Source organism: Lagenorhynchus albirostris, chromosome 13, assembly GCF_949774975.1.
Source record: "Lagenorhynchus albirostris chromosome 13, mLagAlb1.1, whole genome shotgun sequence".
NCBI classification, from domain to species: Eukaryota; Metazoa; Chordata; class Mammalia; order Artiodactyla; family Delphinidae; genus Lagenorhynchus; species Lagenorhynchus albirostris.
This window is the reverse complement of record NC_083107.1, coordinates 14,960,583-14,987,254: the sequence shown is the minus strand read 5'-3', so window position 1 is coordinate 14,987,254 and position 26,672 is coordinate 14,960,583. Positions and strand designations below refer to the sequence as shown.

At 45.8% G+C, this 26,672-nt stretch overlaps 1 protein-coding gene across 8 annotated transcripts; it reads right to left on the bottom strand.

Moving 5' to 3' along the window:
* Positions 1 to 60: 60 nt before the first annotated feature.
* Positions 61 to 12,175, bottom strand: LOC132531715 (metalloprotease TIKI1-like). Of its 8 annotated transcripts, XR_009544200.1 has the most exons (4): positions 10,913 to 11,290; positions 10,254 to 10,359; positions 10,039 to 10,095; positions 9,449 to 9,867 (listed from the first exon to the last, which is right to left on the bottom strand). XR_009544200.1 is itself a non-coding variant. In XM_060169717.1 (3 exons), the coding sequence occupies exons 1-3, from the start codon at positions 12,120 to 12,122 to the stop codon at positions 441 to 443; spliced, it is 549 nt and encodes a 182-aa protein (XP_060025700.1). In that variant the 5' UTR covers positions 12,123 to 12,175; the 3' UTR covers positions 61 to 440. The 8 variants fall into 8 exon arrangements, 2 of the variants coding, with proteins under 2 accessions (XP_060025700.1, XP_060025701.1); XM_060169717.1 differs by lacking the exons at positions 9,449 to 9,867; positions 10,039 to 10,095; positions 10,254 to 10,359 and adding exons at positions 61 to 821; positions 12,086 to 12,175 and having other exon boundaries at positions 10,913 to 11,043; XM_060169718.1 differs by lacking the exons at positions 9,449 to 9,867; positions 10,039 to 10,095; positions 10,254 to 10,359 and adding exons at positions 61 to 821; positions 11,462 to 11,911 and having other exon boundaries at positions 10,913 to 11,043.
* Between the last annotated feature and the right edge of the window lie 14,497 nt (positions 12,176 to 26,672).

Genomic DNA, 26,672 nt, shown 5'->3' with positions numbered 1-26,672 from the left:
AATGTCAAGATCTCCATCTTTTTTAATTAAAGTATAATTGATTTACAATGTTGTGTTAGTTTTAGGCATACAGCGAAGTGATTTAGTTACACATACATATCTATATATTCTTCTTTAGATTCTTTTCCATTATAGATTATTACAAGATATTGAATATAATTCCCTGTGCTATACAGTAGGTCCTTGTTGTTTATTTTATATACAGTAATGCATATCTGCTTATCCCAAGATCCCAATTTATCCCCTCCCTCCTTCCCCCTTTGGGAACTGTTTGTTTTCTACGTTTGTGAGTCTGTTTCTGTTCTGTAAATAATTTCATTTGTATTAAGATCTCCATCTTCAAGCACATTCCATCTCAATTATGGAAAATATGGTCAGTCTCAAAGATATGATCGCTTGCTTTTATTGGAATTTATGACTAGGGAGCAGCAGGAACTCCCTCAGCAAATCAGACTGTAAGTCTGGGCAGGTGGCAGGTAGTCTGCGTAGAGACCCTTACCATGCTGGTCAGGCGTCATCCACGAGGGCATCATGAGCTTGACGTACTCAAGGTGGCGCTTAAGGCGGCCGTAAATGTCCCTGGGGAGCACGTCCTGGAGGTTCTCACCTCGCGGCAGCGTCTGACAGCTGGTGAGGGCCGAGATAGTGTAAGGGTCCGTGAGGTCCAGCTCAAAGTACACGATGCTGCTCTGCTGAAAAGCATCCTTGGAGGTGTCCGGGATGAAGTCCCAAACCCGGGTGTACGGGACATGGATCGTGCCAGAGAAGTAAGACAGCGGGTCTCGCTTTATGGTCCACAAGAAGGAATTCAACTCATTTTGCTAAAAGGAAAAGAGACAACATCAAGGCATGATATGGAGGGACAGGAACCTGAGAGGTAAATTAGAGAGACAAGTCACCCTGCAGGAGAAAAATGATCAAAATAGTCCAGGCAGATTCACCTACCAGGGGCAGGAGTCCTCAAAGCAGACTGAATTTCAGCATCCCTTCCCTTTTCTCATCGAAATGTTGATTAAAGATGAGAAAGCAATACAACTACCAGCTTTGAGTTTGCCCCATGCCTGCTCTAGCAGCTGGACAGGAGTTAAAGAGGGGATTCTCAAGGGACCACAAGGACGCACCTGGTACAGGTAAAGGGACACCTGAGGAGCCCACTGTTACCTCCCAGGCACACCTGGTGGTTTCTACTTCTTCGGATCTCAAATTCAACAACCCCAAAGGCAGAGTATCTCAACTCTGGCTGCACATTTGGAATCACCTACAAAGCTTCTAGAAGTCTGATATCTGGGTCTTATCCCAGGTCAATCACAATGGGATCTCTGGAGGTGAGATAAGAGGTTATATATATATATATATATATATATATATATATATATATATATTTTTTTTTTTTTTTTTTTTTTTTTTTTTTTTTGCAGTACGCAGGCCTCTCACTGTTGTGGCCTCTCCCGTTGCGGAGCACAGGCTCCGGACGCGCAGGCTCAGCAGCCATGGCTCACGGGCCCAGCCGCTCCGTGGCATGTGGGATCTTCCCGGACCGGGGCACGAACCCGTGTCCCCTGCATCAGCAGGCGGACTCTCAACCACTGCGCCACCAGGGAAGCCCTAGGTGATATTTTTAAAGCTTCCCTGGTGACTCCAAGGTGCAGCCAAGGTTGACTCCACAGTCCTAAGAAGCCCCTGATTGCACAGTTTGCCCCTGTCCCTTTAGGACATGCATTGTCCTGCATTTCTCTCTTACAAAAGCCTTCTGCTTCAGCAGCAGAGAACTGGATGGTTCCACGATGTCTCCCAACAGTTTTATAGGCTGAGCACTGGTTACATCCTGAGGCCAAGCCACTTTGCCCTTTGGCCCCGAGTGTCTCTCAGTCTCAACAGCGGGCATTTATGAAACATCTGTTTATTAAGAGCTACTGTACAAAGAAGTGCACAGGGCAGCCCTCAAGGAGTTCAAGTGTAAAGGTCAGATATATGCATGGGGTGAGCCCCACATCAAGCAACCCAGAAATGTGAAAATCCAGGTTTTATAGGAAAGAATATTTGGAATTCATTCTCTGTCAAAGGCTTCGTTTCAGCAGCCCTTTAAGTAGCATGCTTTCCTGGATGGTGGGGTTTCAGTTTACTGTCAGCTCTCATTATGTATCATAGTTATGTTCTATAAAGTCCCTGTGAACACTGAATTACCGGATACTGAACCACTGCTCCTAGGGGAAACACAGGGTTAGGTTCCCGCGAGCCTCTGGTCACAACGCTTTAGTCAACAGAGCAATACATAACCTCGTTTTATGTTTTATGTGTGCTTCTGTTGAAAAGCACCTTCTTTAGTATATTTTGTTGACTTGTGAACATTGAACTCATAGCCAACAACACCGTAACTCATGCCTGCATGAGGCTCATCTAACTCATGTATTTTCTCCCTAAGGCACATCACTGCCCTCCTGTGCTTAGGAACACTAGACAGCACTTCATTTTAAACAGTGAAATCACCTCCAAGAAGCACAAAAATGCAAAAAAAACGTGGCACTAAGTAAACTACAAAAAGTACACTTGTTTACTTGTTTCTAGTTTGAGGGGTGAAGAGACAAGCCAGAGCACTGACTCATTCGACCTCCGCTGGAAGCCTGTACATCCGGCCACTCAAATTTTTTTGCAGTTCTAGGCACATCTGCACGTGAAAGTGAAAGCACCACAAGCTTGGGGTTCACAATTTTAGCAAGCTGGCAAATTCACAAACATGAAATCTACAAATAATGAGGGTCAACTATATTTGCTCTTCTGTGTCATTGTTTCAGCAGCGGCAACCTGGTCTCAAATGAAATATTACACAGAATCTCAAAATATAAGACCGATGAGGGTGGAGCTGGCTGAAGCAGGGGCCCTACTCTCTTCAGCCTGCTCTTCTCCACCTGTCCCCCTGTCACCTTCACAAAAACACCATGGGACCACTCAGAGGAGAGCTGAGGCAGGGAAGCACGTGGGCTGGGGTGACATAACAGCAGGGGGAGGTCAGGAGCCAACAAGCCCACAACTTTCCACAAAGGACATTGGCTAAGCAGCCTCAGCAGTGCTGGCCGCAGGGGAACAGGCCTGGTGCCCCAGAAGGGACTTTTCCAAAGAAACTAGAAATCCTGATATTAAATAAAATCTTCCAGTTGGGAAATGAGACCTCAGTTTTCTCAAAACACCATGCACGTCAGATGGAGCTTATCTCATTAGCCTCCAGCCTGTGACCTTGTTTTTTAAAGTATTCAAATTATAGTTCTGCTCACACACCCAGCTTTTCAAGAATGCACTAAGTATGCTCAATTCTGCTTCTGTCTCAGCCACCCCACTGAGGTTTGGTTTTTTTTTTTTTTGCCGTGCTACATGGCTTGCGGGATCTTAGTTCCCCAGCCAGGGATGGAACTCAGGTGGTGAAAGTCAGATAATAAGCCCTATCATAAGTAATGGTAATAAACAAGTTAGACAAGTAAAAGTTAAATGACTGAACGAATGAGAGAAAAAACACATTTTTTAAATAATTTTTAAAACCTGATCCTTTTTGACCCACCTCCTAGAGAAATGGAAATAAAAACAAAAATAAACAAATGGGACCTAATGAAACTTCAAAGCTTTTGCACAGCAAAGGAAACCATAAACAAGACCAAAAGACAACCCTCAGAATGGGAGAAACTATTTGCAAATGAAGCAACTGACAAAGGATTAATCTCCAAAATTTATAAGCAGCTCATGCAGCTCAATAACAAAAAAACAAACAACCCAATCCAAAAATGGGCAGAAGACCTAAATAGACATTTCTCCAAAGATATACAGACTGCCAACAAACACATGAAAGAATGCTCAACATCATTAATCATTAGAGAAATGCAAATCAAAACTACAGTGAGATATCATCTCACACCAGTCAGAATGGCCATCATCAAAAAATCTAGAAACAATAAATCTAGAAACAATAAACAATAAATAAATGCTGGAGAGGGTGTGGAGAAAAGGGAACCCTCTTGCACTGTTGGTAGGAATGTAAATTGATACAGCCACTATGGAGAACAGTATGGAGGTTCCTTAAAAAACTAAAAATAGAACTACCATATGACCCAGCAATCCCACTACTGGGCATATACCCTGAGAAAACCATAATTCAAAAAGAGCCATGTACCACAATGTTCATTGCAGCTCTATTTACAATAGCCACGACATGGAAGCAACCTAAGTGTCCGTCAACAGATGAATGGATAAAGGAGATGTGGCACATATATACAATGGAATATTACTCAGCCATAAAAAGAAACGAAATTGAGCTATTTGTAATGAGGTGGATAGACCTAGAGTCTGTCATACAGAGTGAAGTAAGTCAGAAAGAGAAAGACAAATACCGTATGCTAACACATATATATGGAATTTAAGGGAAAAAAATGTCATGAAGAACCTAGGGGTAAGACAGGAATAAAGACACAGACCTACTAGAGAATGGACTTGAGGATATGGGGAGGGGGAAGGGTAAGCTGCGACAAAGCGAGAGGGAGGCACGGACATATATACACTACCAAACGTAACATAGATAGCTAGTGGGAAGCAGCTCATAGCACAGGGAGATCAGCTCGGTGCTTTGTGACCGCCTGGAGGGGTGGGATAGGGAGGGTGGGAGGGAGGGAGACGCAAGAGGGAAGAGATATGGGAACATATGTATATGTGTAACTGATTCACTTTGTTATAAAGCAGAAACTAACACATCATTGTAAAGCAATTATACTCCAATAAAGATGTAAAAAAAAAAAAAAAAACCTGTTAACAGTTGAATTAGTATTAAGAGATGAATGGTGTACAGGGTCTCCAGCCAGTCCTCAGGCATCCTCTTAGGGAGTAATGAGAGTCCCCAGGGTTATTTAAATACTACTTCAAAAAGCCACGTGGAAACTGTAGTCTACAGAAAAATGGTTGCCAAAGGCTAATTAAGCAATCAAATGCCTCACTGTTGGTTAAAATTAGATCAAGCTGGTAGATAAACACTGGTTAGACAGTAATCAAAAGCTGAGGTTGACAGTTATGTCTTTGGTTTATTTTAAATGGGTAACAGAATAATTACCTTTAAATGCAACTGGTTTGCTAGAGCTGGGCTTCCAAGCATAGGTTTAGTTTGTTTTATTTGTTCATTTTAGTGGGAAGAATCGGTGATCAAAGGGGTCTTGGATGATGATACGATTGGAGACCACCAACCTATACATCTGGTTACACAAGTTCCACACAGTCTACCAAAGGGCTTCTACACAGTTTCCAACTGGAGACATGGCACATAGTTGAAATATTATTATTAAACACATGGGCACCTGATTCATTGTCATCTATTAGGAGACCATGATAGTAAACAAATATTCCAAGAAAAACCAAACCCATACTGCAGGATCATAGCGTGGGGTTGGTGGGGAGTGGTGAGGGGGTGTTTCATTTTGGTTTGGTTTTGGTTTGTTTTCACCCAACACACTTAATGTCCCTAATGTCCCATCCTACCTCAAAATGCCTACACTTCTCTTCAGGAACAAAGTCTGTTCAATTACATGTATCCATTCTTAGTTTCTTATTTATTTTATTGTTGTCTTTTCAACCAGTATGAGTCTAAAAATAGGGTTATTGTGTGATCTTTTCACTGAAAACTGCTCAGCTTTTTTTTATATATAATATTTTTCTAAGAACATTTCTTGGTTGATTTTTTTTTTTAATATTTATTTCTTTGGCTGCACCAGGTCTTAGTTGCAGCTCGCAGGCTCCTTAGTTTCGGCTCGATGGCTCCTTAGTTGTGGCATGCGAACTCTTAGTTGTGGCACGCATGTGGGATCTAGTTCCCTGACCAGGGATTGAACCCGGGCCCCCTGCACTGAGAGCGTGGAGTCTTAACCACTGCGCCACCAGGGAAGTGTCTGCTCAGGTTTTTTAAAAAACAGTACTCATGTTCTGGCATCTAGCCATGCACTGACAGTAATGATGCTGAAAGCAGCTGGTTGATACTGACTGTTCGCTGTGTGCCAGGCACCATCCAAGCGTTGCACACGGAAGGTTCTGCTGCATTTGTTCAACACTCATTTCTTTCCCAACTATCAATGCTGTGCCCCCCAAGCGCCAGGCACGGCTCCAGGCATGAGGCACTAGGAATACAGCAGTGAATGAAGTATGGGTCTCTGCCTCCGGTATGTTAACGGTAACTGCTGAGGAGAACACAGAAGCAGAAGGGGAACAGGAAGTACTAGTGGAGGAGGGATGTTGTCTTAAATAGGGTGACCAGGGAAGTCCCTGAATGTCCAGTAGGTCATTTAAGCCTTGCCGTGAAGGAGGTAAGAGGTCAAAGTACAGGACTATCTGGGAGCAATCCCTCCAAGAGGAGGCAACAGCAAGTGCAAAGACCCTGGGGCAGAAAGGCCCTCAATGTGTTGGAGGAGCAGGAAAGAGGCCAGCATGACTGCAGCTGGACAGCTCCAGAGGAAGGCAGGAGGCAAAGGTCAGAGAGGTCAACAAGGCCTGGCCGCACAGGGCCCCCGTGTCCCTGGAAGGGTGGAGGCTTTTATGCTGAGTAGGATGGAAGCTGGTGCAGGTTTTTAATGAGAGAAGTGAAACGACCTGAGTTAATGTGTTGACAGGATCACTCTGGCAGCTGTGATGAACAGACTACTGAGAGATGAGGGCAGATGAAAGAAGGTCAGTTAGGAAGTTACTGAGATGACCCAAGTGAGAGAACAGAGCAGTACTGACAGACTTGATGAGAAGTGATCAGAGATGGGATTCTGGCTGTATTCTGGGAGCAAGAGCCAACAGGATTTGCTGATGAATCAGTTAATTAAAAGGATGAAGTTACCATCAACCCAGATGGAGAAGACAGGGTGGAACAGGATTCGAGGGAAGGTCAGAAGTTTGGTGCTGGTCCCGCTGAGTTGAAATGTCAAGCAGACATCCAAGTGGGGAGGTCGAGTGGATAGGCGGATACATGAGTCTGGAGTCTGGGAGAGATCTGGGCCCCCGATGAAAAAGAGGGTGTGGTCATTTCGATGTTATTTAAAGCCATAGGACTAGATGAGATCTCCAAGGGACTAAGTGCAAACAGGAGAGAATGGGTCTAGAAATGGTCCAACCTTGTGAAGTCAAGGGAAAGAAGAGAAGCCAGAAGAAGAGAAGTGGCCAGCGAGGTAGCAGGGAAAATCAGAAGAGCAGGAAGCCCACTGGAGGAAGAGCTTCGGGGAGGAGACAGTAAGCCAGTGGGTTGGATGTGGTTGATGGACTAAATAAGCCGAGGATTTGGGCAACTGACCTCTGGATAGAGCAACACGGAGGTCGCTGGCGACCCAGACAAGAACGGTTTTCGTGGCATGGTGGGGGTGAACGCCTGCCCGGTGCCCACATAGGAGAGATGGGGAAGAGAGGAAGAGGGCGGATACACACCTAAGTAAGACACTGGCTGTTTCCAGACGGAGACATCGAGGCCTTGAGAGGTTTATTATGCTACAGAAGGTCTCATAGCTGCTAAGCAGTGGATCCAGGATTTGAAGCCAGGGAGGCTGGCTCCTGAGCCCCAGGTTTTAAACACCGTATCAGGCGGCCTTAGCATGCAGCAGACATCCCCCGCGATTCAGACTTACATCTTTTTCAGTTCGTACTCTGCTAGGTGCACCATCGCTCGGGAGGACCACCTGACTCCACATCTAGAGAGGCTCTGTCCAGCTCCCCATTTGGGGCCTCACTGACCTACCCAGATGAACCCGCACTGACATCTTTCACTCCTCAGGGGGCCATCCTTTCCCATTCTCTCTTTAAGGGAAAACACAGCTTGGGGAGTGGGGGGCTTTGCCACTTTTTTTTTTTTTTTTTAAGCCAGGGGTTTTAAAGTGGTTTTAAAGAAATGATCCTTATCCTGTGGAGCTTCTTCAATACACGGAGTTCTGTTCTGACCCGGGAGGGCACCCTGTCTCCCACTCTGGCTACTGACACCTGTCTACCAGGCCCTTCTGAAAGGCGAGTCTTCAGGGCTTCTGATCAGGGAGCTCTTACCTTGTCTTTGCCCACAGGTGAGCCCCTAGGCTGCTGCACTGATCTTAGGGGTGCAGCTGCCCCTGCCTCACACCGACACCCACAGGGGAAGGGCTATTTGTCTCCATAAAAGAAAAACAAAATGGCTCTACCACCCCCCTTTCACTGTAATTGTGGCCCCTACCTACTACTAGACGGAGCCATGTATCTTAACATTCTGATGATTTCAAAGGAAAAAAAAAAAATTAACACCATAACAGGTTTCTTTTAAAAGAAGAAGACATGTCCATGGATGACAGAGACACACGAAGTTCTGCGGACTGAATCACCTTACTGGAGATTTTAACACACATGTGTAATCCATACAATGAAATAAAGTAGCACAATGACAGCTTGTGTAATGTGGGCTAAATCCCTAAGCCACGGGCCCCCTCAGCTCTTCCCATCCAGCTCCTGGACCTGAGATAACTGCTCTTTTCCAAGAGGACCCTTCAGCAGACCAGCTGGAATGATATTAAAGTAAGTTGGCTTTAGTGTGCCCTTTTCATTTGACAAATATTTATTTAGCATCTACTATGGCCAGGCACTCTTGTATGCACTGGGGAGGCAGCAGCAAACAAAAATTCCTATGCTTATGGAGATTGGAGGGGGGGCAATAAACAAACATTTTTATCAGATGGTGGTTAAGTGCTACACAGGAAAATAAAGTCAGAAAAGCAGATAGGAGGGCAGGGTGGCCAGGGAATGGGGGCGTGACATAATCTTTAATAGGTAATCAGGAAGGGTCTCATTGAGAGAATTTGAGCAGAGCCCAGACGGAAGTATGGGAGCAAGCATGTGGATATCTGGGTGAAGAAACAGCAAATGTGAAACAACGCTAGCAGGAATGGTAAGAACGCTCCAGAGTTGTGTTTGAGTGTTGATAAGGACAGACTCAACCTGTGTGTTGCTCCGGGTAAAGCCTGCCTTGTCTGTGGCGGACTTTGGCTCAGAAAACCTCTCTAATGATTAATGAAAGTTGAAAACCAAGCCAGCTATCAAGCCACAGTCCTTCCAGAAAGCTACAGGAAGCTGCCGCACCGGATGGGAGGCTGGATTCCAGAGCCTCACTCTACAATCTCAACACCCCAACCCCCTGGGGGACCCACCCACGGTGCCCTCTACAGCCTGCAGGTCAAGCAGACAGCCCTGCCACTGACTGACCTTCTGACCTCCACACAGGACAAGGCAGTTTGCCCACAGAATTGAACATTGATTCTCAAAGTGTGGTCCAGGGACTTGTGAATGTCCCCAAGTCCCTTTCAAGCAGTCTGTAAGACCAGAACTATTTTCATAATAATACAAAGATATTTTCCTCTTTCATTCTCTCACAAGTGTACAAACAGAATTTTCTAGAGGCTACAAGTCTCTAGATAACATCACCCTCCGACAGTCAATGACATGTGTGCGTGTGTATTCTTGCGTTTTATTAATATTTCCGTTAACCCACACAAGTGTTTTACTATGAGACCAAAAAGTATGAGAACTGACAGAACAAAAGACCCACGAAGACAGAGTCAACAGAAGGGAGAAACAGAGACCTTATCAAGACTCACTCGATAATATTATTACGAGTTGGTAATAGATTCGCAAAAGGGCAAGGCACTCTGCTTTCATATGAAAGGATGGACTTCTGCCTTGTGTAACAAGCCCGCAGCTGCCACACCGCAGCAGAGTTTGGAACGATCCCTGGTGAGGATTTCCCTCTTCGGCCTCCACGCGTCCACGCGTCCGCAGCCCAGGGCGCCCTAGAAACACAGTGCAGCTTCCCGGGCAGCCCTGTGCGCCAGGAACGGCTCAGTGAGGTCACCTTCTCCCTTGCTGTGGTTAAGACGATGAATAAAATCACGGAGGGAAGTGGACGCGGCCCCGGATGCTGCACAGGTGTCACCGAAGGTGGGCAGACCCCTGAACTCCGGCAACCGGCGTTCGAGGGCGCTCAGTCTACGATCACCCTCCCCAGCGCCAGGGATCCACAGAGACTGGACCCACCGATGTAAACTCGCAAAAGTCAACTTCCACGGAGCGCAGAAGAGAGGGACTTCAGACCTGCAGAAAATTCCGAGCGTAGGAAAATTGATCAGGAAATGGAAACGCTCTTCTCGAAAGAGGTTCAGCCCCGGAGACGCCAGACCTGCCGGGTTTCCGTTCGGCTTCTGCTCCTATAGGGCTGGGTGGACACGGGCAGGTCACTGGGGCTCTCTCACCTCGGCTCCCCTCACCCCAAAACGCTGATGCGAAGATCTAAGGAGGCGCCGGGTGCGTGAACGCTAGGCTGTCAGACCTGGTCTCTCCACGAACGCGCTCTGTAACCTGGAGCACAAAAGTCCCTCTCTGAGCCTCAGTTTCCCATATCAGTAAAACAAGGGGGATGGCTTCAGCTCCCCCCACATTCCACCTAACCCAGGCACTGAATAGACGAAGGTTAAATCAAGCAGCTGCTGGGGGCTATTACCATTTAGAAACAAGCAGAAATGAAACGCTAGGGACGAGCAGGCAGAACAAACTTAAAAGTCAATGTGCCCAAGTCCCGGGCCCACTGGGTCTTCGCGGATTCGTCCCTCAAACGCCAGCGAAGCAGGCTGGCGAGACCCGGGGGACCCGGCCCGGGACTCCCTTCGGCTGACGAATGGCGATGGCTGGGGGACAGGGTCTCGTGTGGCCGGAGTTCTGCACCCCCGCCGGAACGGGGAACCCGGGGGCTCGGCAGGAAGCGCGAGCTAGGAGGCGCCGCCGTGCAAGGTGGGAGCCCGACCCGCTGAGTCGGCTCGGGGTCCAAGAGCACGGGGCTCAGTGCGGTTGGGAAGGTAACCACCCCCAGGAGGTGCCGGGAGGCCGCCGCGCCCGCGCCCGCTGCGCACCTTACTTGGGCCTTGAGCTTGCAGTTGGCGGAGGCGGGCGCGCCGCGCGGAGGGGCTGCGCTCGCGGGCAGGAGGCAGAGGGTCGGCAGCAGGAACCAGCTCCAGGGACTCATCCTCCTCTCGGTGGCTCCGAGGCCTGGGGCTCAGAGGGAAGGAGGGACCCAACAGTGGCCTCCCGGCTCGGCTAGCCCGCGGCCGCTGGGCTGCGTACTCGCCCGGCGCCCGCCATGGCGCGCCGGGCTCGAGGAGCCAAGGGCGCTCGCCCCTTTCCCCGCGCCTCTCGCCGGCTCCCTCCGCGGTTAGCTCGACCACCTCCGGGCGGGGCTCACCCCCAAGCCCGGAGGCGGCGGCCAAGTGAGGCTGAACCCCGACCCCGCCCAACCCCTCCGCCGCCCGTCTGCCCTGAGCAGAGGCAGCCGCGGGATACGCGGCCCCAGTTCTCCCGCCCAAACCCTGCCCCGGCCGCCGGCCACCCCGTGAACCAGAAGGGAAAAGTGAGGCTCCAGGACTGTCTTCTAAATTCAACCGAAAATCGTACTAGCTCCTGCCCTTACGTCTGCGTTCACGCTGCCAATTCTGAGGGTGGCTCTTGATGGAAAGAAATAGACCAAAGAAATAAATGAAAGGCTATTTTTAAAGGCAAGTTCATGTAAACAAAGGCAATCGCAGGGAAGTTTTGTCTGTAAAAGAGGAGACTAGTCAGTGTGTGCATTCAGTTAAAACCCGGAACCACGAAAACCGGCAGTCCATCAAGTGCCCTCTTAAGGGATTTGGGAGAGTAATAGGAAGGATTAACAGCGAACTCGAAGGATTACTGCAAAGATTAAATGAGGACATTTAGGACGCACATAATAGGTCTGCAAAAAGTGGTCGCTCTCTTTCCGCTTTAAACTCCCCAAGGGGTTTTTTCCAGCAGTGACCCTTCAGGAAGAAAAAGTTATAAAAGCAACTGGTTGTGCTCGGCCTCTCCCACCTCCCACCCAAGGCCTGGGTGCACTCCACCACCTTCCTGTACAGCCCAGACTCCTGCCCGATTAACTTCTGAGTGGTGTTTAACGGAGCATTCGTAGGCAGGGTATCTTAATTGTTTTAAGTCCCCGTCCATTTTGGGAATCTGATGTAAACTTTGGAGAATCTCGGGGGCGGGGGGGTGGGGCGGGGGGCGGCGATTTGCTCACAGTGGGAGGAGGAGTTTTCTGAGCCTCTGGTGCCCATCAGCAGTACTTCCAGTTAAGAGCCCCAGGTTTTTAAAAGGCAAGTTTTTCAAGCTTTCATTCAGGTTTTCCAGATTTGTGTGTGTGTGTGTGTGTGTGTGTGAGAGAGAGAGAGAGAGAGAGAGGGAGGGAGGGAGGGAGGGAGGGAGGGAGGGAGAGACAGAAGGAGGGAGAGGGGGAGAGAGGGAGAGGGGGATTGAGAGAGAGATCTCAAACTTTTCCCTATTCTAAATTCGAGTGAGGATTTGCTTTCTGGAGTTGACTCTCTCTCCTGTCTTGAAATAACTGCTTTGTTTCAGCCCTGCGGCAATCATTGGTCCCCAGCCGACCCAGAAGGCAGCCTGTCCGGGTTTTCAAGTTGCCAGCGCTGCCACCTACTGGAAAAGGAAGTTCTCTCTGGTTGTGAAATGCAAGCATCAAGAACTCAAAAGGAAGTAATTAACTATTATTTCATACTCTTTCCCCCACTCCAAATGAATTCTCATCCAATCAGCTGTGGCTAGAGGGAAGAGGGGGAGGAATAATGTGTCAGAAAACATGACTGAACTTGTTAGTCTTCTTACTGTCTCTTTTCTGTTCCTTTGATTTCTACTCTTACCTTTATTATTTCCTTCCTTCTACTTACTTTGGATTTACTTTGCTCTTCTTTTTCTAGCTTCTTAAGGTGGAACCTTAGATCACTGACTTTTAAACTTTCTTCTTTTCTAATACAAATATTTACAACTATAAATTTCCCTCAAAGCACTGCTTTAGCTGCATCACACAGATTTTGAAAAGATTTATTTTCATTATCATTCTGTTGGGAGTACTTTCTAATTTCCCTGGTGATTTTTTTCTTCTTTGAACATGGATAACTTAGCAGTACGTTACTTGACTTCCAGGTTATAGATTTTTCCTAGATATTTTGTTTTTACTGATTTCTAATCTAGCTCCATTATAATTATACTCTGTATAATTTCAAATAGCTTAAATTTGCTGGGATTTATTTCAAGGCCCAGAATATAGTCAGACACTGAGTTTGAAATGTCTAGTATATGGATAACTTTGTTTGGTTCTAACATTTTTGAGGTGGAGCTTCCTGCCTTAGTCAGACCCATCATTAAGGAAGATTTATTCTATAAGACACTCAGTGTCCAAACATTCAGTAGAATCACATCTACCCTACATACATTGTCCCCTAACACTCCAGGGTGCTTCCCCAGACCTGGTGACAGGCAGGTGGGCATGGCCTGGTCCTCACTTGCCTTCTAAAGACATCTAAGCTGAAAGTCTTCCTTGCTTCCATTTCATGGTCAGAAAGGAGATGCTAAAGGTCCCTGTAGCCTCCCCTCTGCCTATGCACAGAGTTTCTGTATCAGGTTCACCTCCCCCAAGTATTGTTCTTGGTCCATACCTCTCACATCCCACTGCCAAAGACCTGGATGTTTTTAATCCTTTCCCTCCTCCTTCTGTTTCTTCTCCACATACAGTTGATACCCCGGAAACCCTCCTTCTGTCCACCTACTCTTAATTTCTTCCTTTGTGCCCCTACCAATGGCTTCCTGAAGTTACACCAACCTGTGAGTCTTGGTCCCTTCATAGCAGTCACCTGAGGAGATTATGCCCTGGATATCTTTTTGCTCTTTCCCCAAAATCAGATCTTTCCTCAAAAGCAAAGCTTTCAGGATACACAGAGGATTTGCTGTGGCTTTTGCTGCACCTCTGTGTCTTTGCCAGCCTGCAGCCATCCAAGTCCTGAGTCACTTACCGCACCGCAGGTTTCCCAGAATGGTCAAAACAGCTGCCTCCTGGTATTCATACTTTTGTTTAACCCCCTGTCCTTGAGTGTGAGCGGGACCTGGGACTTGCTTCTAACCAATGGAATGTGGCAAGAGGGATGGAATGTGCAAGGAGTGCCAAGCTTGCTAGAGTCTCTCTCCATTGCTGTCTTTGAAAAAGAAGTTGCCTCCCCTAATTCTGCCAACAACCTGCAAGAGCTCAGAAGCAGATCCTTCCCCAGTGGAGCCTCTGCTGAGAGCCCAGTCCTGGGAAACACCTTGATTGCAGCCTTTTGTTACCCTAAGCAGAGGATCCGGTTAAGCTATGCCTGAACTCCTGACCCAGAGAAACTGCAAGATAATAAATGTGTGCTGTGTGAAGCCACTGAGTTAGAGGTGATTTGTTACACAACAATCGAAAACAAATACACCAGGTGAAGCAGGGTGCCAAGGAATTCCCAGGAGTTCCAGCATGGTGCTCCACCATCAGGGTGTGTTTTCGAAGTGGGCAGCTGAAGACGGATTTCCTACACTTCTAGGTCTTCAGACTCCATGCATTCCTGGAAGGGGGCTAGAGTTTTGCCACACTCCCTTGGTCACCCAAGGTTGGCACCAGAATTTCTAAGTGAGAAAGGGCGGCAGTCATCCCAAAGCTGCATTGGCTTAGTCAGTACACAGATCTTGAGAAGGAAGAAACATCCCCTGACAGCCAGAAACTGACCTGGCTCTATCAGTGAGGACTTGGTTGGCAATATCCACAGCCAGGTTGTGGGGTTCTCCTGCTGAACATAAATAATTCACAGAATATCAACATCTGCCAAGGCCACGCTGTGACTATGATGGATAAAGACAAAAACAAGACCACTCCATGATCGTGTCACAACACAGACAAAACATGAACACTATCCAAACCACAGAAAGGACTAAACATCCCCTATCCTGACTAATGAGTGACTGCCGCTTCTTTACCAACCCCAGCTCTAGCCTGCATCATTCCCCCCACCTTATAGACAAGATGTGTTAAGATGCTGTTATGGGCTGAACTGTGTCCCCACAAAATTCATATGTTGAAGCCCATACCCCTGTATCTCAGGAGGTGACTATATTTGAAGATAGGGTCTTTAAGAAGTGATTATGTTAAATGAGGCTGTTAGGGGGGGTCCTAATCTAATCTGACTGCTGTCCTTATAAGAAAAGGAAAATTGGACACACAATAGATTTGGACACACAGGTGCCCTCGGATTTGGAGGGACGATCATGTTAGGACACAGCAAGAAGGTGACCATCTGCGAGCCAAGGAAAGAGAGCTCAGGAGAAACTAAATCTGCCAACACCTTGACTTTGGACTTCTGGCCTCCAGAACTTGAGAAAATTAACTTCTGTTGTTTAAGCCACCCAGTCTGTGGTATTTTTGTCATGACAGCCGTAGCAAACCCACATAGATGCTCAGTCAGAATTACAACCACTTCCTGAAAACATTTAATCTAGAGCAAAGCCCTGCTTCCTTGAACTTCCCCCCAGGTCACCTAAAAACACAAGCCAAATCCTATAACAAGCCCTCCCAACACCCTCTTACCGAGATGCCCCACAGTTCCCCAAGGTATGTGTTCTTCCTGGTTGCAAAGAGCAGTAAATCCAACTAATTCAACTTCAGGTGTGTCTCTGGTGGTCTTTGCCTGAAGGGTGTTGATAACTGCAGTTCTGCTTGGGGCCACTTCAACACCTCCCCTAACCATCCCTTGTGCTTCTACTGGTCTTACATCAGACCTGACCTAGGGAGAAGGTTTCCCATTGTTGGCACATTTCCATTCTCCGCCCCCTCCTCCCCCTCTCCAGCCTCTCCCCTCCCCGCATCCGCGTGGGTGACAGGGTGCTGAGGTGAATGGTCCCTTGCTCCTGGAAACCTGGCACAACTTTGGTGCCAGGTGTGAATGATTTTTGACAGAAGGGGCTTAATGGTGAATCAGGATGAACTGAGGCCTCCTGGTAGAGCACTGGAGGCACTGTGAATGGTCACTGCTCAGCTAGCTCCTGGCTCAGGCTTACTCTGTGGGCTATATAAGCAGAGGCAAGTAGCTGAATTACCAGACATTGGAGAGAATTTTTTTTTTCAGAGAGGGGAGGAAAGACAAAGAGACTAGAGACAAAGGAAACTGGAGAAGGCTACTGGGGGGGGGGGAAAGAAAGCAGAGATGTTGGCCACTGAGGTTTTTATGATGTTTTATTGTCCATAACTAATGAAAATTTCAGGAAAATTTAGTAAATTTCAGGACAATTTTAAAATTTAGTAAAATTTCAGGAAAATTTAAATTATACACCAATCCTAGGGAGGTGGGTTTTGGGGTCTCTGATAGTACAGCATTTAGCTTCAAGGGGCCCTGGGGAGGAGAGAAGGCTTCCAAAGAGGAACCAGTCACACACAAGTGACAACAGTCTAAATGTGTCAGTTTCACTAAACAAAACTACAGACTTTTTTTAAAGTGACCTAAATGATGGGTGCATTTTTACATGACAGGTGACTGATTGTTGTTTAGAAGCTTTCAAAAGCTCTAACTTGCTACCCAATGTATGTTTGGTGTGCATTATATTGATATTTTTGTCCCCGATGGTTCCTGCATCCCTTCCAGAAACTGCTACATTCATTTCTTCAACACACTTACATGAGCATTTCAATGCCAAGTGAGGGGTTTAGAATGATGACTCGAACAGACAGGACGCCTGGCCCCCTGGAGTACTGCTCTCGTCCCAGGATGCTCATCAGACTCAACCTGGGAGACTTCCAAATCTACTGAGGCCCAGGCCCACCACCGGTTAGTTAACCGGCAACCTTCTGGGGGACTGTGGCCCCAGCATCAGTTTTCTGGGTTTTTTGTTTTTGTTTTTTCTGGGGGCCGTGCCGCGCAGCTTGCAGGATCTTAGTTCCCCGACCAGGGATTGAACCCGCGCCCTCAGCAGTGAAAGTGCGGAGTTCTAACCACTGGATTGCCAGGAAATTCCCCCAGCGTCAGTATTTTAAAAGCAGCCCTGGTGATGCTATGTGCAGCCAAGATCAAGAGACAGACCGACAAAAAGAAAATTACAAGGTGGTGGAATGTGTGCAACAAAGGTCCATGGCCACCCATAACCAAGCCCTCCTTCCAGGGAGAGCCTCCCAGTGGAATGTTATCTCAACAGAGACCTACAATTTGAGTAGGAGTTAGCAGGAGAACAGCATTCCAGGGAGAGGGAATGGTGCAGGCAAAGACCTGAGGTGTGAGTGAGAGCTAGCTAGTTCATGGAATTCAGCCTGGTGGACCCATCCGTGGAAGCAGGTGATAGGGAGACAGGGAGATGCCAAGCACTAGCTGGTGAAGGGCCTGCACTCTGGGCAGAGTTGGCCCCCGTCCACAAGGCCCTGTTGAGCCCCCAAGAGTCCCAAGCAGAGGAGTTGCACAATCAAATGTGCACTTTAGAAGGATCCCTCGGGCTACAGCGGGGAGGGGAGATTGGAGGTCGCAAGAGTGGAAGTGGTAAGACCAGTTAGGAGAGGCGATGGGGACCCAGACCAGGCTCTGGCAGGGGACGAAGAAAAGTGAAGTGACATCAGGGAAGTGAAACCCGCCAGCCTGGGTGGTGACTTCGATGTGGGAGAGAGAAGAAACTTCCCAGAATTAGCCCCCAGAAAGGGCCTCCAGACCACACCCTCTGGCCTCTACCCAGCAGCCTCAAGAACCCCAATTCAGAAGTGCTCAGACGGTCCTTCACGCAGCAAGAGCGGTAGGGGAAGGGGGGAGCCTGTCTCTCGTTTTCTCCGTGCTTAGGAACACCAACTTCTTCTAGATCCCCCCAAACTCCTTTACCCCAGCCTCCCCCTGAAGTCTTTTGAGCTCCCCCCGGCCTTTCCAGACCCCCTCCTAGTCTTGCCCACCCTTAGCAGAGTCTTATTGCCTCAGACAGTTTCCCTTTAGTCCAAAACTGTGAAAAAGCCCAGCCGACCTGGAGTCCCACCTCATCTGTGCCACTTATTACCTGTGTGACCTTTGGCAAATCAAGTAACCTCATGGAACCTCATAAACTTTAGCTTCTTCATCTGCAAAATGGGACTAATAATACTTGTCCCGCAAAGAAGTGAAGATCAGAACTAACATAATGTAGAAGAAGCCAAGCAAAGTATATAAAACTAAAAAGAAATGATACCCATAATATAGAAAAGCACATCATTTTTAAAAAGGCAAGAAAGAAAAAAGGACATAAGTCTGGTTAGAAAATCTGCAAAGATCATAAAGAGGTTGAAGAAAGAAAGAGAAGGAGGGAGGGAGAAGTGGAGGGAGGGAGGAAAGAGAGAGAAAGAAAAATACAAATGTCAATAGATAGATGAGAAGCACCTCATTAATTTATTAAATAAAAGCAAATCACTTCTGGTGAAGGATGGTGGTCACGGTTGCACAGCAATAAGAATGTACGTAATTTCACAGAACTGTACACTCAAAAACGATTAAAATGGTAAATGTTGTTATGTATATTTTACCATGAGTTAAAAGATAAAATGAAATATTCCTTTAACAGAGCAAAACAAAACAACTAAGTACATTTTTCACCTCTTAAGTTGGCAAAAGTAAAAGCATGCAACATCCAGTAGGAATGTAAAGGCTCTGTGCAAGGCCATTCAGCACCATTTAAAATATGCATGCCCTTTGACCTAGTTCTACCCTTTGTACAGATTCTGCTATAGGAACCTGTCCAAAGGAAATATTGACACATATGTGCAAATACACACACATCCCCCACAGTTTGGGAATCACCAAGCTGGACTCACTGAAGCATTAGAACGATAAGAAATCTCAAACAATCCTTATAATGAAAAGTTATTTGGCCGTTTGAGCAAATGAACGAATGAGGAAGATCTTTATGTTCACGCCAAACTGGTGACTTCTGGGGAGCGACATCCGTTTTTACTCTCTATGCTTCTGTCCTGCTGATTTCTTTAATACCAAGCACAGCTTTTATAATTCATTTAATTTTAATGATTTTTTTTGACCGAATGCTTCTTGAGCACTCACTCCGTGGCTTGACCAGTTGGGAGCATGCCTCCACTTCAAAACCTAACGACCTCCTCATTCTTCCCGGCAGCTACAGAACTCTCCAGAACCAGGCCTGCCTGCTAGTTTTCATGATCACAGATAATTCTGCAGGGAATAGTGCAGGGGAGAAAATCAGGGCTGAGGAAACCGTGGGGATAGTCATCATGCCTATGACTCGGACTTGTCTGTTAGGAGCAGTGGTCCCGAGTGGCTGGTCCCTTCCAAGAGATGGAATGTGCCACCAGCGTCCCCAGCCACTGTCTCTCTGCTGTCCTCTGCCGTGACCCCCATTTGGCCCCTGAGACCTCATCAGCCTTTGAACACTGCCTTGGCATCTGGCAACTGATACTTTTACGATGGAGGGGGGAGGCTTCTCGTCCTTGCTTCTTCATTCCTTGCCGCAGGTCTGTCGTTTCCCAGAATTGCAGATTCTTTTTGCCACATGAATGGTGATCAATATGCGGCCCGGCCTCACAGACCAATGTTAGTAGCCTTGGTGAGTGAGAATCTCTGCCCGAATCCCTTCTAACCTGTAGGCCATAAGCCATCCTCTCCAGGGGCTCAGAGATCTGCTTTCCTTCTTCCTAAGAACCCTGTGGAACTTCCTTGTAGCCCAGAATTCCAGCCCAAGGGTGAGCTTCTTTCCACGTCTGTATGGACACGCTTAGTCCAATGACAGAGAGGTACGTCTACAGAGAAAAATATATTTTACAGTCTTTCAGAAATAAGGCATCCATAAAATTATTTTCTCCAGTTGGCCCTTGTATACACACATGTACAACTTTAAAAAAAATACATTCTGGGCTTCATACTCGATATTTTTCCATAAAATAACTGCACGGACATGGACAGTGTCCCCAGCTGTCAAGAACCACCCGCCCTCGTTCAGGGAAGCAGAGCACAGCATAGAGAGGTTAAGTCCCTTGCCCAAGTCACTGCATCTAGTAGGTGTCAGATTCAAAGTCACATACTCTAACTTCAGAATCCAAACTTTCACCTGCTTCACTGTACCTCCTCTCATTACCAGCTCACATTTTCTTTAAGAAGGAGATATATTTGTTTATATTATTATTATTAAGATTTTTTTTAAACATACACAAAAGAAGGGGGAAGAGTATGAACCCGTGTGTACATATCACCCAACTTTTGAAGGTCATACTAACATCTCTAGAGCCAGTGTTCCACAGAAGAGTTTGGGAATCCCAGACCTAAGCCAATGCGAGTAGCTCCTTCAGAACTTGGTCAGAAGAAAAAGGTGAGGGTGACCAGGTGGTACCCAGGAGAAAGCAGACCAGACCCACAGGGGAACCAGAGGGGTCATGAAAGCTGAAGGGGCTGGGGGGGGTGGAACTCAGAGTTCCTGGGGGGCTGCTGGCAGCAGTCAATTTCCAACCCTAAGACATTCTTACCCCTGGGATGGACACTGTGAGGCACAGCCCAGATGCCCCTTCAAGGGAGGGCTTGCTGCCCTAGCTGGCTGAGAGCACTGTCGTCAGACAGAGGTCATGTCCTTCAGTATTGTCTGAGCACCTCCAATGGCCGTCTCAGCCCATCTCGGGACAACTCTAGCTCCAGAGGCCAATTGGGGTGTCAAGAGGACTGAGACTGTCACAGCTTGACTTTTCCCTCTGCCCAATCTCACTTAATCTCACTTCTTTCCTCCCCTTTGACAGGAGGTCATCCTAGGGCACTCCTTAAGAAACATCCTGCACATTAAACCATCTCGGAGTCTGCTTCCCTGGAAACCCAACATGCAACACTACCTTTCTCTAAAAATCATTATTAATGCAGTCACCCAGAAAGTCATCATATTGGGGCTGTGATAACTACTACACCCCATTCATAGAAAACATACAGATATCAGGACAGGAGAAAGACAAAGCATATGGGAGAGACTTTTACATCATACGTGTCTGGGCAATATGCGACCCATATTTGGGGGATGGGGGGGACGCAGCTTGCTCTATTTCTCTGGGAGTTCTTGGGCACCCACTCCGGCATACGGGGAGTGGGTGAGACAATTAAATATGATTCAGTCTCTTCCTGCTCAAAGCAGAGTCTCCTAGGGCTTCATTCAACTCTCCCCCACCACCCCGGGGAGAAATGCTCAGTCTGGGATCGTTCTTTCTCTTTTCCTTCTCCCCGAGGAGGTCCAAGGCCCAGAAGTTCACCTGTCACTGAAGCATCTGACGCTGGTGTAACTCAGAGCCTGTTTTCCTGGCTGACCTGATTTTGCGGGTTACCTGACATCTGACTGCCACTTTTCTTACATCTCTGGCTTGGGCAGCCTTCCCTGGGGCCTTCTTCACAGGGCCAGTTCACCCCTGCTGTGGTGACACCCTCACCTCTGCAAACTTATCAGCCAGTCCCTCAGGGAACTTCCATATTTCTCACGGAGGCCCTGGGGCGTTCTTGGACCTCTTACACTCGGGCCAGCCGGTCCTGCAGGTCACAGGGAACTAGGTGTTCTCTAAGACCAGGCTGCCTGACTGCTGTGATGGTTTTTTTGATGTGGCAACTTGACTAGGTTATAGTCCTGGCTATTTATTGAATATATATATATATTCAATATATACATACATAGTCAGGTGGTACGGTAAATGCTATGAAAAAATAATCAAGCTGGGTGAGGCTCTGAATACACAGGGAGGGACATTTAGCACAGAACCTAGCACATAGCTTTAGTTATTTCTATTAATGTCACTACATCACCCAAACCAGCTGGAGACCTCTCTCTGTCACCCACTACATCACATCCACTACTGCTTATTTTCTGCGGTGATTAAGTCTCAAATTCTCCAGGTTTTTTATCCCCACTTCCACTCTGTGAGTCTGACCCTCATGATGTCTTACCTGGACAGCCTCCTCCATCCCTCTTTGCATCTTTCCTTGCTCCTCCCTGCCTCAATTCTGTTGAGATTTATACCAACATAGCTTCAAATCACTGCTCTTCCACTCAGGACCATGAGACCCCGGGCAAGTTCCTTCGGTTCTATCTTAGTGAGCTTGGGCTGCCATAACAAAACATGATAGACTGGGTGGCTTAAACAAAAGACACTTACCTCCCACTGTTCTGGAAGCTGAGAAATTCAGAATCAAGGTGTCAGCAGTTTCAGCTCTTGGTGAGGGCCCTCTTCCTGGCTTGCAGACAGCCACTTTCTCACTGGTGCACACATGGCCTTTCCTCCGTGCACATGCGGGGGCGGGGGAGAGAGAGAGAGAGAGAGCTCCCATGTCTCTTCCCCTTCTTAGATTAGAGCACTAATCCCATCATGAGAGCTCCACCCTCATGGCCTCATCTAAACCTAATTACCTCCCAAAGGCCTCACTTCCTAATACCAATGTATTGGGTATTAGGGATTCAACATACATATTTTGGAGGGGACACAAACATTCAGTCCATAACAAGCTCCCTAGGTCTTTGTTTCCTCATTAGTAAAATGAGGGTAATAATATTCCCTCCCAAGGATGTCATAAGGGCTCAACAACCCAGTAGTAGTTGTGGTTGAGATCATTATTATTGAGATAACACAATTAAAACATATAGCACCAAACTAGCCACATAGAAAAGATTGCATAAATATCAGCTACTATTATTAGTGGCATTACACATGCCTTAAGACTCAGCTCAAGTGTCCACAGCCATGTGGACCAGCTCGCGTCATCACTGAATCTGGTGTAGATTCGTCCTGTTATATCCATCACACATCATCATATCTATTTATTTACGAGTCTGTTTCCCATTACAGACCATGAACATCTCAAGGTTAGAGGTCAAGATGCCTTGGAAAATCCTGCACCTGTTCTGCTGCCCAGTCCCTGCCCAGCACCAGGAAATGCTTATTGAATAAATACAGGAGCAAATGAAAGAATGAGCCATGGCAAGTGAAACTCAGATTCCCAGGTAAATGTTCCCTGGTTTACTCAACCGGTTACAACATGTATTGGCCCGTGCTTTGGGGACAAAAGGTCGTATGTTTGCATCAGTTCACAAGAGAGCTAGGAGTCAGAGTTCCTGTCCTGGACCAAACTTGGCACCTGTATTGACATGTGATTTAAATGTTGGTGGGTGTTATCGGCTGAATGTGTCTCCTCCCCAAATTCATATGTTGAAGTCCTAACCCCCAGTACCTCAGAATATAACTGTATCTGGATATAAGGCTTTGAAAGAGATGATTAAATTAAAATGAGGTTATTAGGGTGGGGCTAAAATTCAGTCTGACTGGTGTCCTTATAAGAAGAAGGAATATGGACACACAGAGGGACATCGGGGATGTGCATGCACAGAGGATGACCATGTGAGGACATGGTGAGAAGGCAGCCATCTACAAGCCAAGGAGAGAGGTCTCAGAGGAAGCCAAACCTACCCACACCTTGGTTTTGGACTTCTAGTGTACACAACTGTGAGAAAATTGATTTTTGTTGTTTAAGCCACAGTCTGTGGTATTTTGTTATGTCAATACAAATGGTAATAAAGTAGGTGCCTCCCCTCCCACTTCTGTATCTAGAAACCTCCCCTAACTTCCTGGCAAACATTTTCCAATCAATCCCAGATATCATCTGATTTTAACTTCAGGACTCTGACAGTTTTTTCCACCAATCACCACTATGCCCCAAATGACCCTGTCCCTTTAACCTGTCCAGAAACCTCTTTTGAAGAATTCATATTCAGCTTGGGAGCAGTTATTGGGCAACAATGGAATGCAAAAATAGAACAATACTGAGACTAGCTCAGAAAATACTCCAGAGAAGTAATTAGCATAGTGCAGGAAAATTATCAAAGTAGTTGAACCACTCCCCTTCATATAATACTTCTCACCTACAAAATTCTTTCAGATAGTTGATCATGAGAGCTCAATTACTATCTTCATTTTTTAGATGAGGAAATTGAAGCTCAGAGAATAAAGTGACCGTCCAAGGGCCCAGGGCTAGTACATAATGGTACCGGCACTTGGACCCAGGTCTCCTGAGTCCTGAGGTGCTGTCTGAGGTGCTTCATAAATATATCTACACCTTCATCAGAAAAGAGGGGTTTGCCTGAAAGCACACATTTACCACATTCCTTTCTGGAGGTACAGAAAAACCTTTTTTCTCCTTGCCTGTTATAAATTATTACTCCTTTCCCAGTAAAGCTTGTAATTGGCTTTTCATAAGGCTTCATTGGGAGGAAGCTTAGAAATTTGGCTCCAAGCCAAAGAGTAACACATTACATAAAAGAGACAGAAAAAGAATATGAATTTTCAAATGAGCAAATTAACTAAAAAGAAAATAGAAATTTCACATATTCTTTAAGGAGGAGGATAAAAAAATACAGTATGCAGAGGGGGGCAGTTTTCTAGAAATTATGCAAATTAAAAAGAAGTTAGAAATGAATGAAAATTGTGACAACTACAAAATTGATTCAAAAAGCAGAGAGAATTTATCCTACACAGACGCTTGCCCGGGTTTTGTTTGCTTTAATTCATTTGCATCATTGTTTGTGGTGGTCCCTTGCAGCAGACCCAGGCGAGGGGACCTGGCATTTTAGTGGACTCCCCTCCACACACAAACACCATGCAAACTTTGAGCACAGGCTTCCTCTGCTCTGTGTCCCGGAAGCAAAGGGTGACCGCGCCTCAGTGCCAGGGAGCTTTGTGGGCTGTGCTGCTGACAGCACCAAAAATGATGTGCTTCTGTGTTTGGGGATGATTAGAGTGATAGAGACATTTACCCAAGCTCTTCTGTCACTCAAACTTTTTCTCTCATAGATTCTTGCTTAATGATGATTCCCAGGAGTACCAAGTGCCCATTTTCTTGCTTCTTTTCCTGTTCCAGTCTGTGCCTCCAAAAATTAGCACAGGAATTCCTGCAGCTGCAGGAATCGCTCACAACTTAACACAGTATTCCCAACAGTTGCATATGCAGCTAAGGAATATTTTGCAATAGTAAACGGCTCATATTATTCTTTAATTTGTGTATGTGTAGGTCTGGACATAACACTTATGAAGCAAAATACAGGTTCTTTCCATTGGCTACGAGATGGATGCTGAATGCCAGAACTACAAATAGTTTAGTTTCTATAAAATTATTCATTGAATTCAATTACACCTACAAAAATTTTAATTAACTTTTATTTTTTAAATGTTGATTTATAATTTTGAAATTTATTAAAAATTATTTGTATTTTGCCTTAGAATACTAGATAATGTTACTATTTTAGAAGAAAATATCCTGTTTAAAACATATATGAAATTTAAATTTCTGTTTTTTACCTAATTGCATTCACATTTTTTGATGAAAATAAAGTGGATCCTCGTTATTCATGGATACCATAGTTGAGAATTACCTACTTGCTAAAATTTATTTTTAACCCCCAAATCAAGCTCACAGCAATTTTGTAGTCATATGAAGACATGCACAGAGTGCTGGAGTATTTGAGCCCCCGACACACACCTTCCCAGCAGAAGCCAAACAAGGCAACGCTCTGCCTTCTTAGTTCTGCTCTTATACTATAAATGTGTCCTTTTTCCAGTCTACTTAGTACCTCGTTTTTCTCATTTTTGTTGGTGATTTCACTGTTTAAAATGGCCGGACCAGAGTGCTGAAGTGCAGCACTTCTGTTCCTGAGTGTAAGAAAGCTGTGATGTTCCTTACAGAGAAAAATGCATTTTTACATAAGCTTTGTCCAGGCATTTTATGCTGTTGGTTGTGTGCATTCAATGTGAATGAATCAACAATATATACTAAATAAGTTGTCTTTCAACAGAAACACACACAAAAATAGCTTATGTGTTGATCAGCTGATGAAAATGTTCTGACCATAGACTTACAGGAACCTAACTCTATTTCTTGGAGCAAGGGTTTGATATTCACTAATTCAGCATTGGTGGTGACTTTATAGTACAAAACTACCCTAAATAATGGAAATCGCCTATATGTTTAAATTTTGTACACTTTGAATACAATTACATTTTAATTTTTGTTTAGGTCATTACCATCTATAGAACACAAGTTATGTAAAAATCTTGTTAACCACACAGTCACTAATTATGCTTAAGTGAGAGCAGGAAAAAAATTGTGGAATAAATTTCTAATAATGTTTTAGAAATGTTTTTATTAGTATGTCTTAATTGTATTCTTCTTTTAAACATTCCCAGACCATCAATAGAACACCCAGACCTGCATAAGACTTACCAAATTCAATTATCTGTGAGATTTTGCCCACTTTCACTCATACAAAAACCATCACTTGTCACATTTTTAAAATTACATCATGAAATTGAATCTGTTATGCAGGAGGATAAAATATATTTTATTTAACAGTATGTTAGTTTGCTTTATAACTTAAATATTTAGACACTTGGTATGTGAGTCTCCATTTATACTCTTGCCCTGGGATCTGTAAACATTAGGGACAGTAGTTTGCAGTAGCAAACCGCTGAAACAATATAAATGTAAATCAATGTGTATAAATTACTGTATGATTCATCCATATAATAGAATCTTATACAGCCTTTAATAAGAAAAATTAAAAATAGTGGACTTGGAAGCAAATGGCTAGGATTCAGATCCTGGCTCTAGCACTTACTAGCTGTGTGACCTTGATTTATTTAACCTCCCTGTGCCTCAGTTTCTTCATCTGTAAACGGGGAATTACTAGTACTTTGCTCGTAGGACTCAGAGTCAATATGTGTAAAGTGCTTAGAACAGTGATAAACACATAGAAGTTGTATGTAAATTTCACTCTCAGAATTA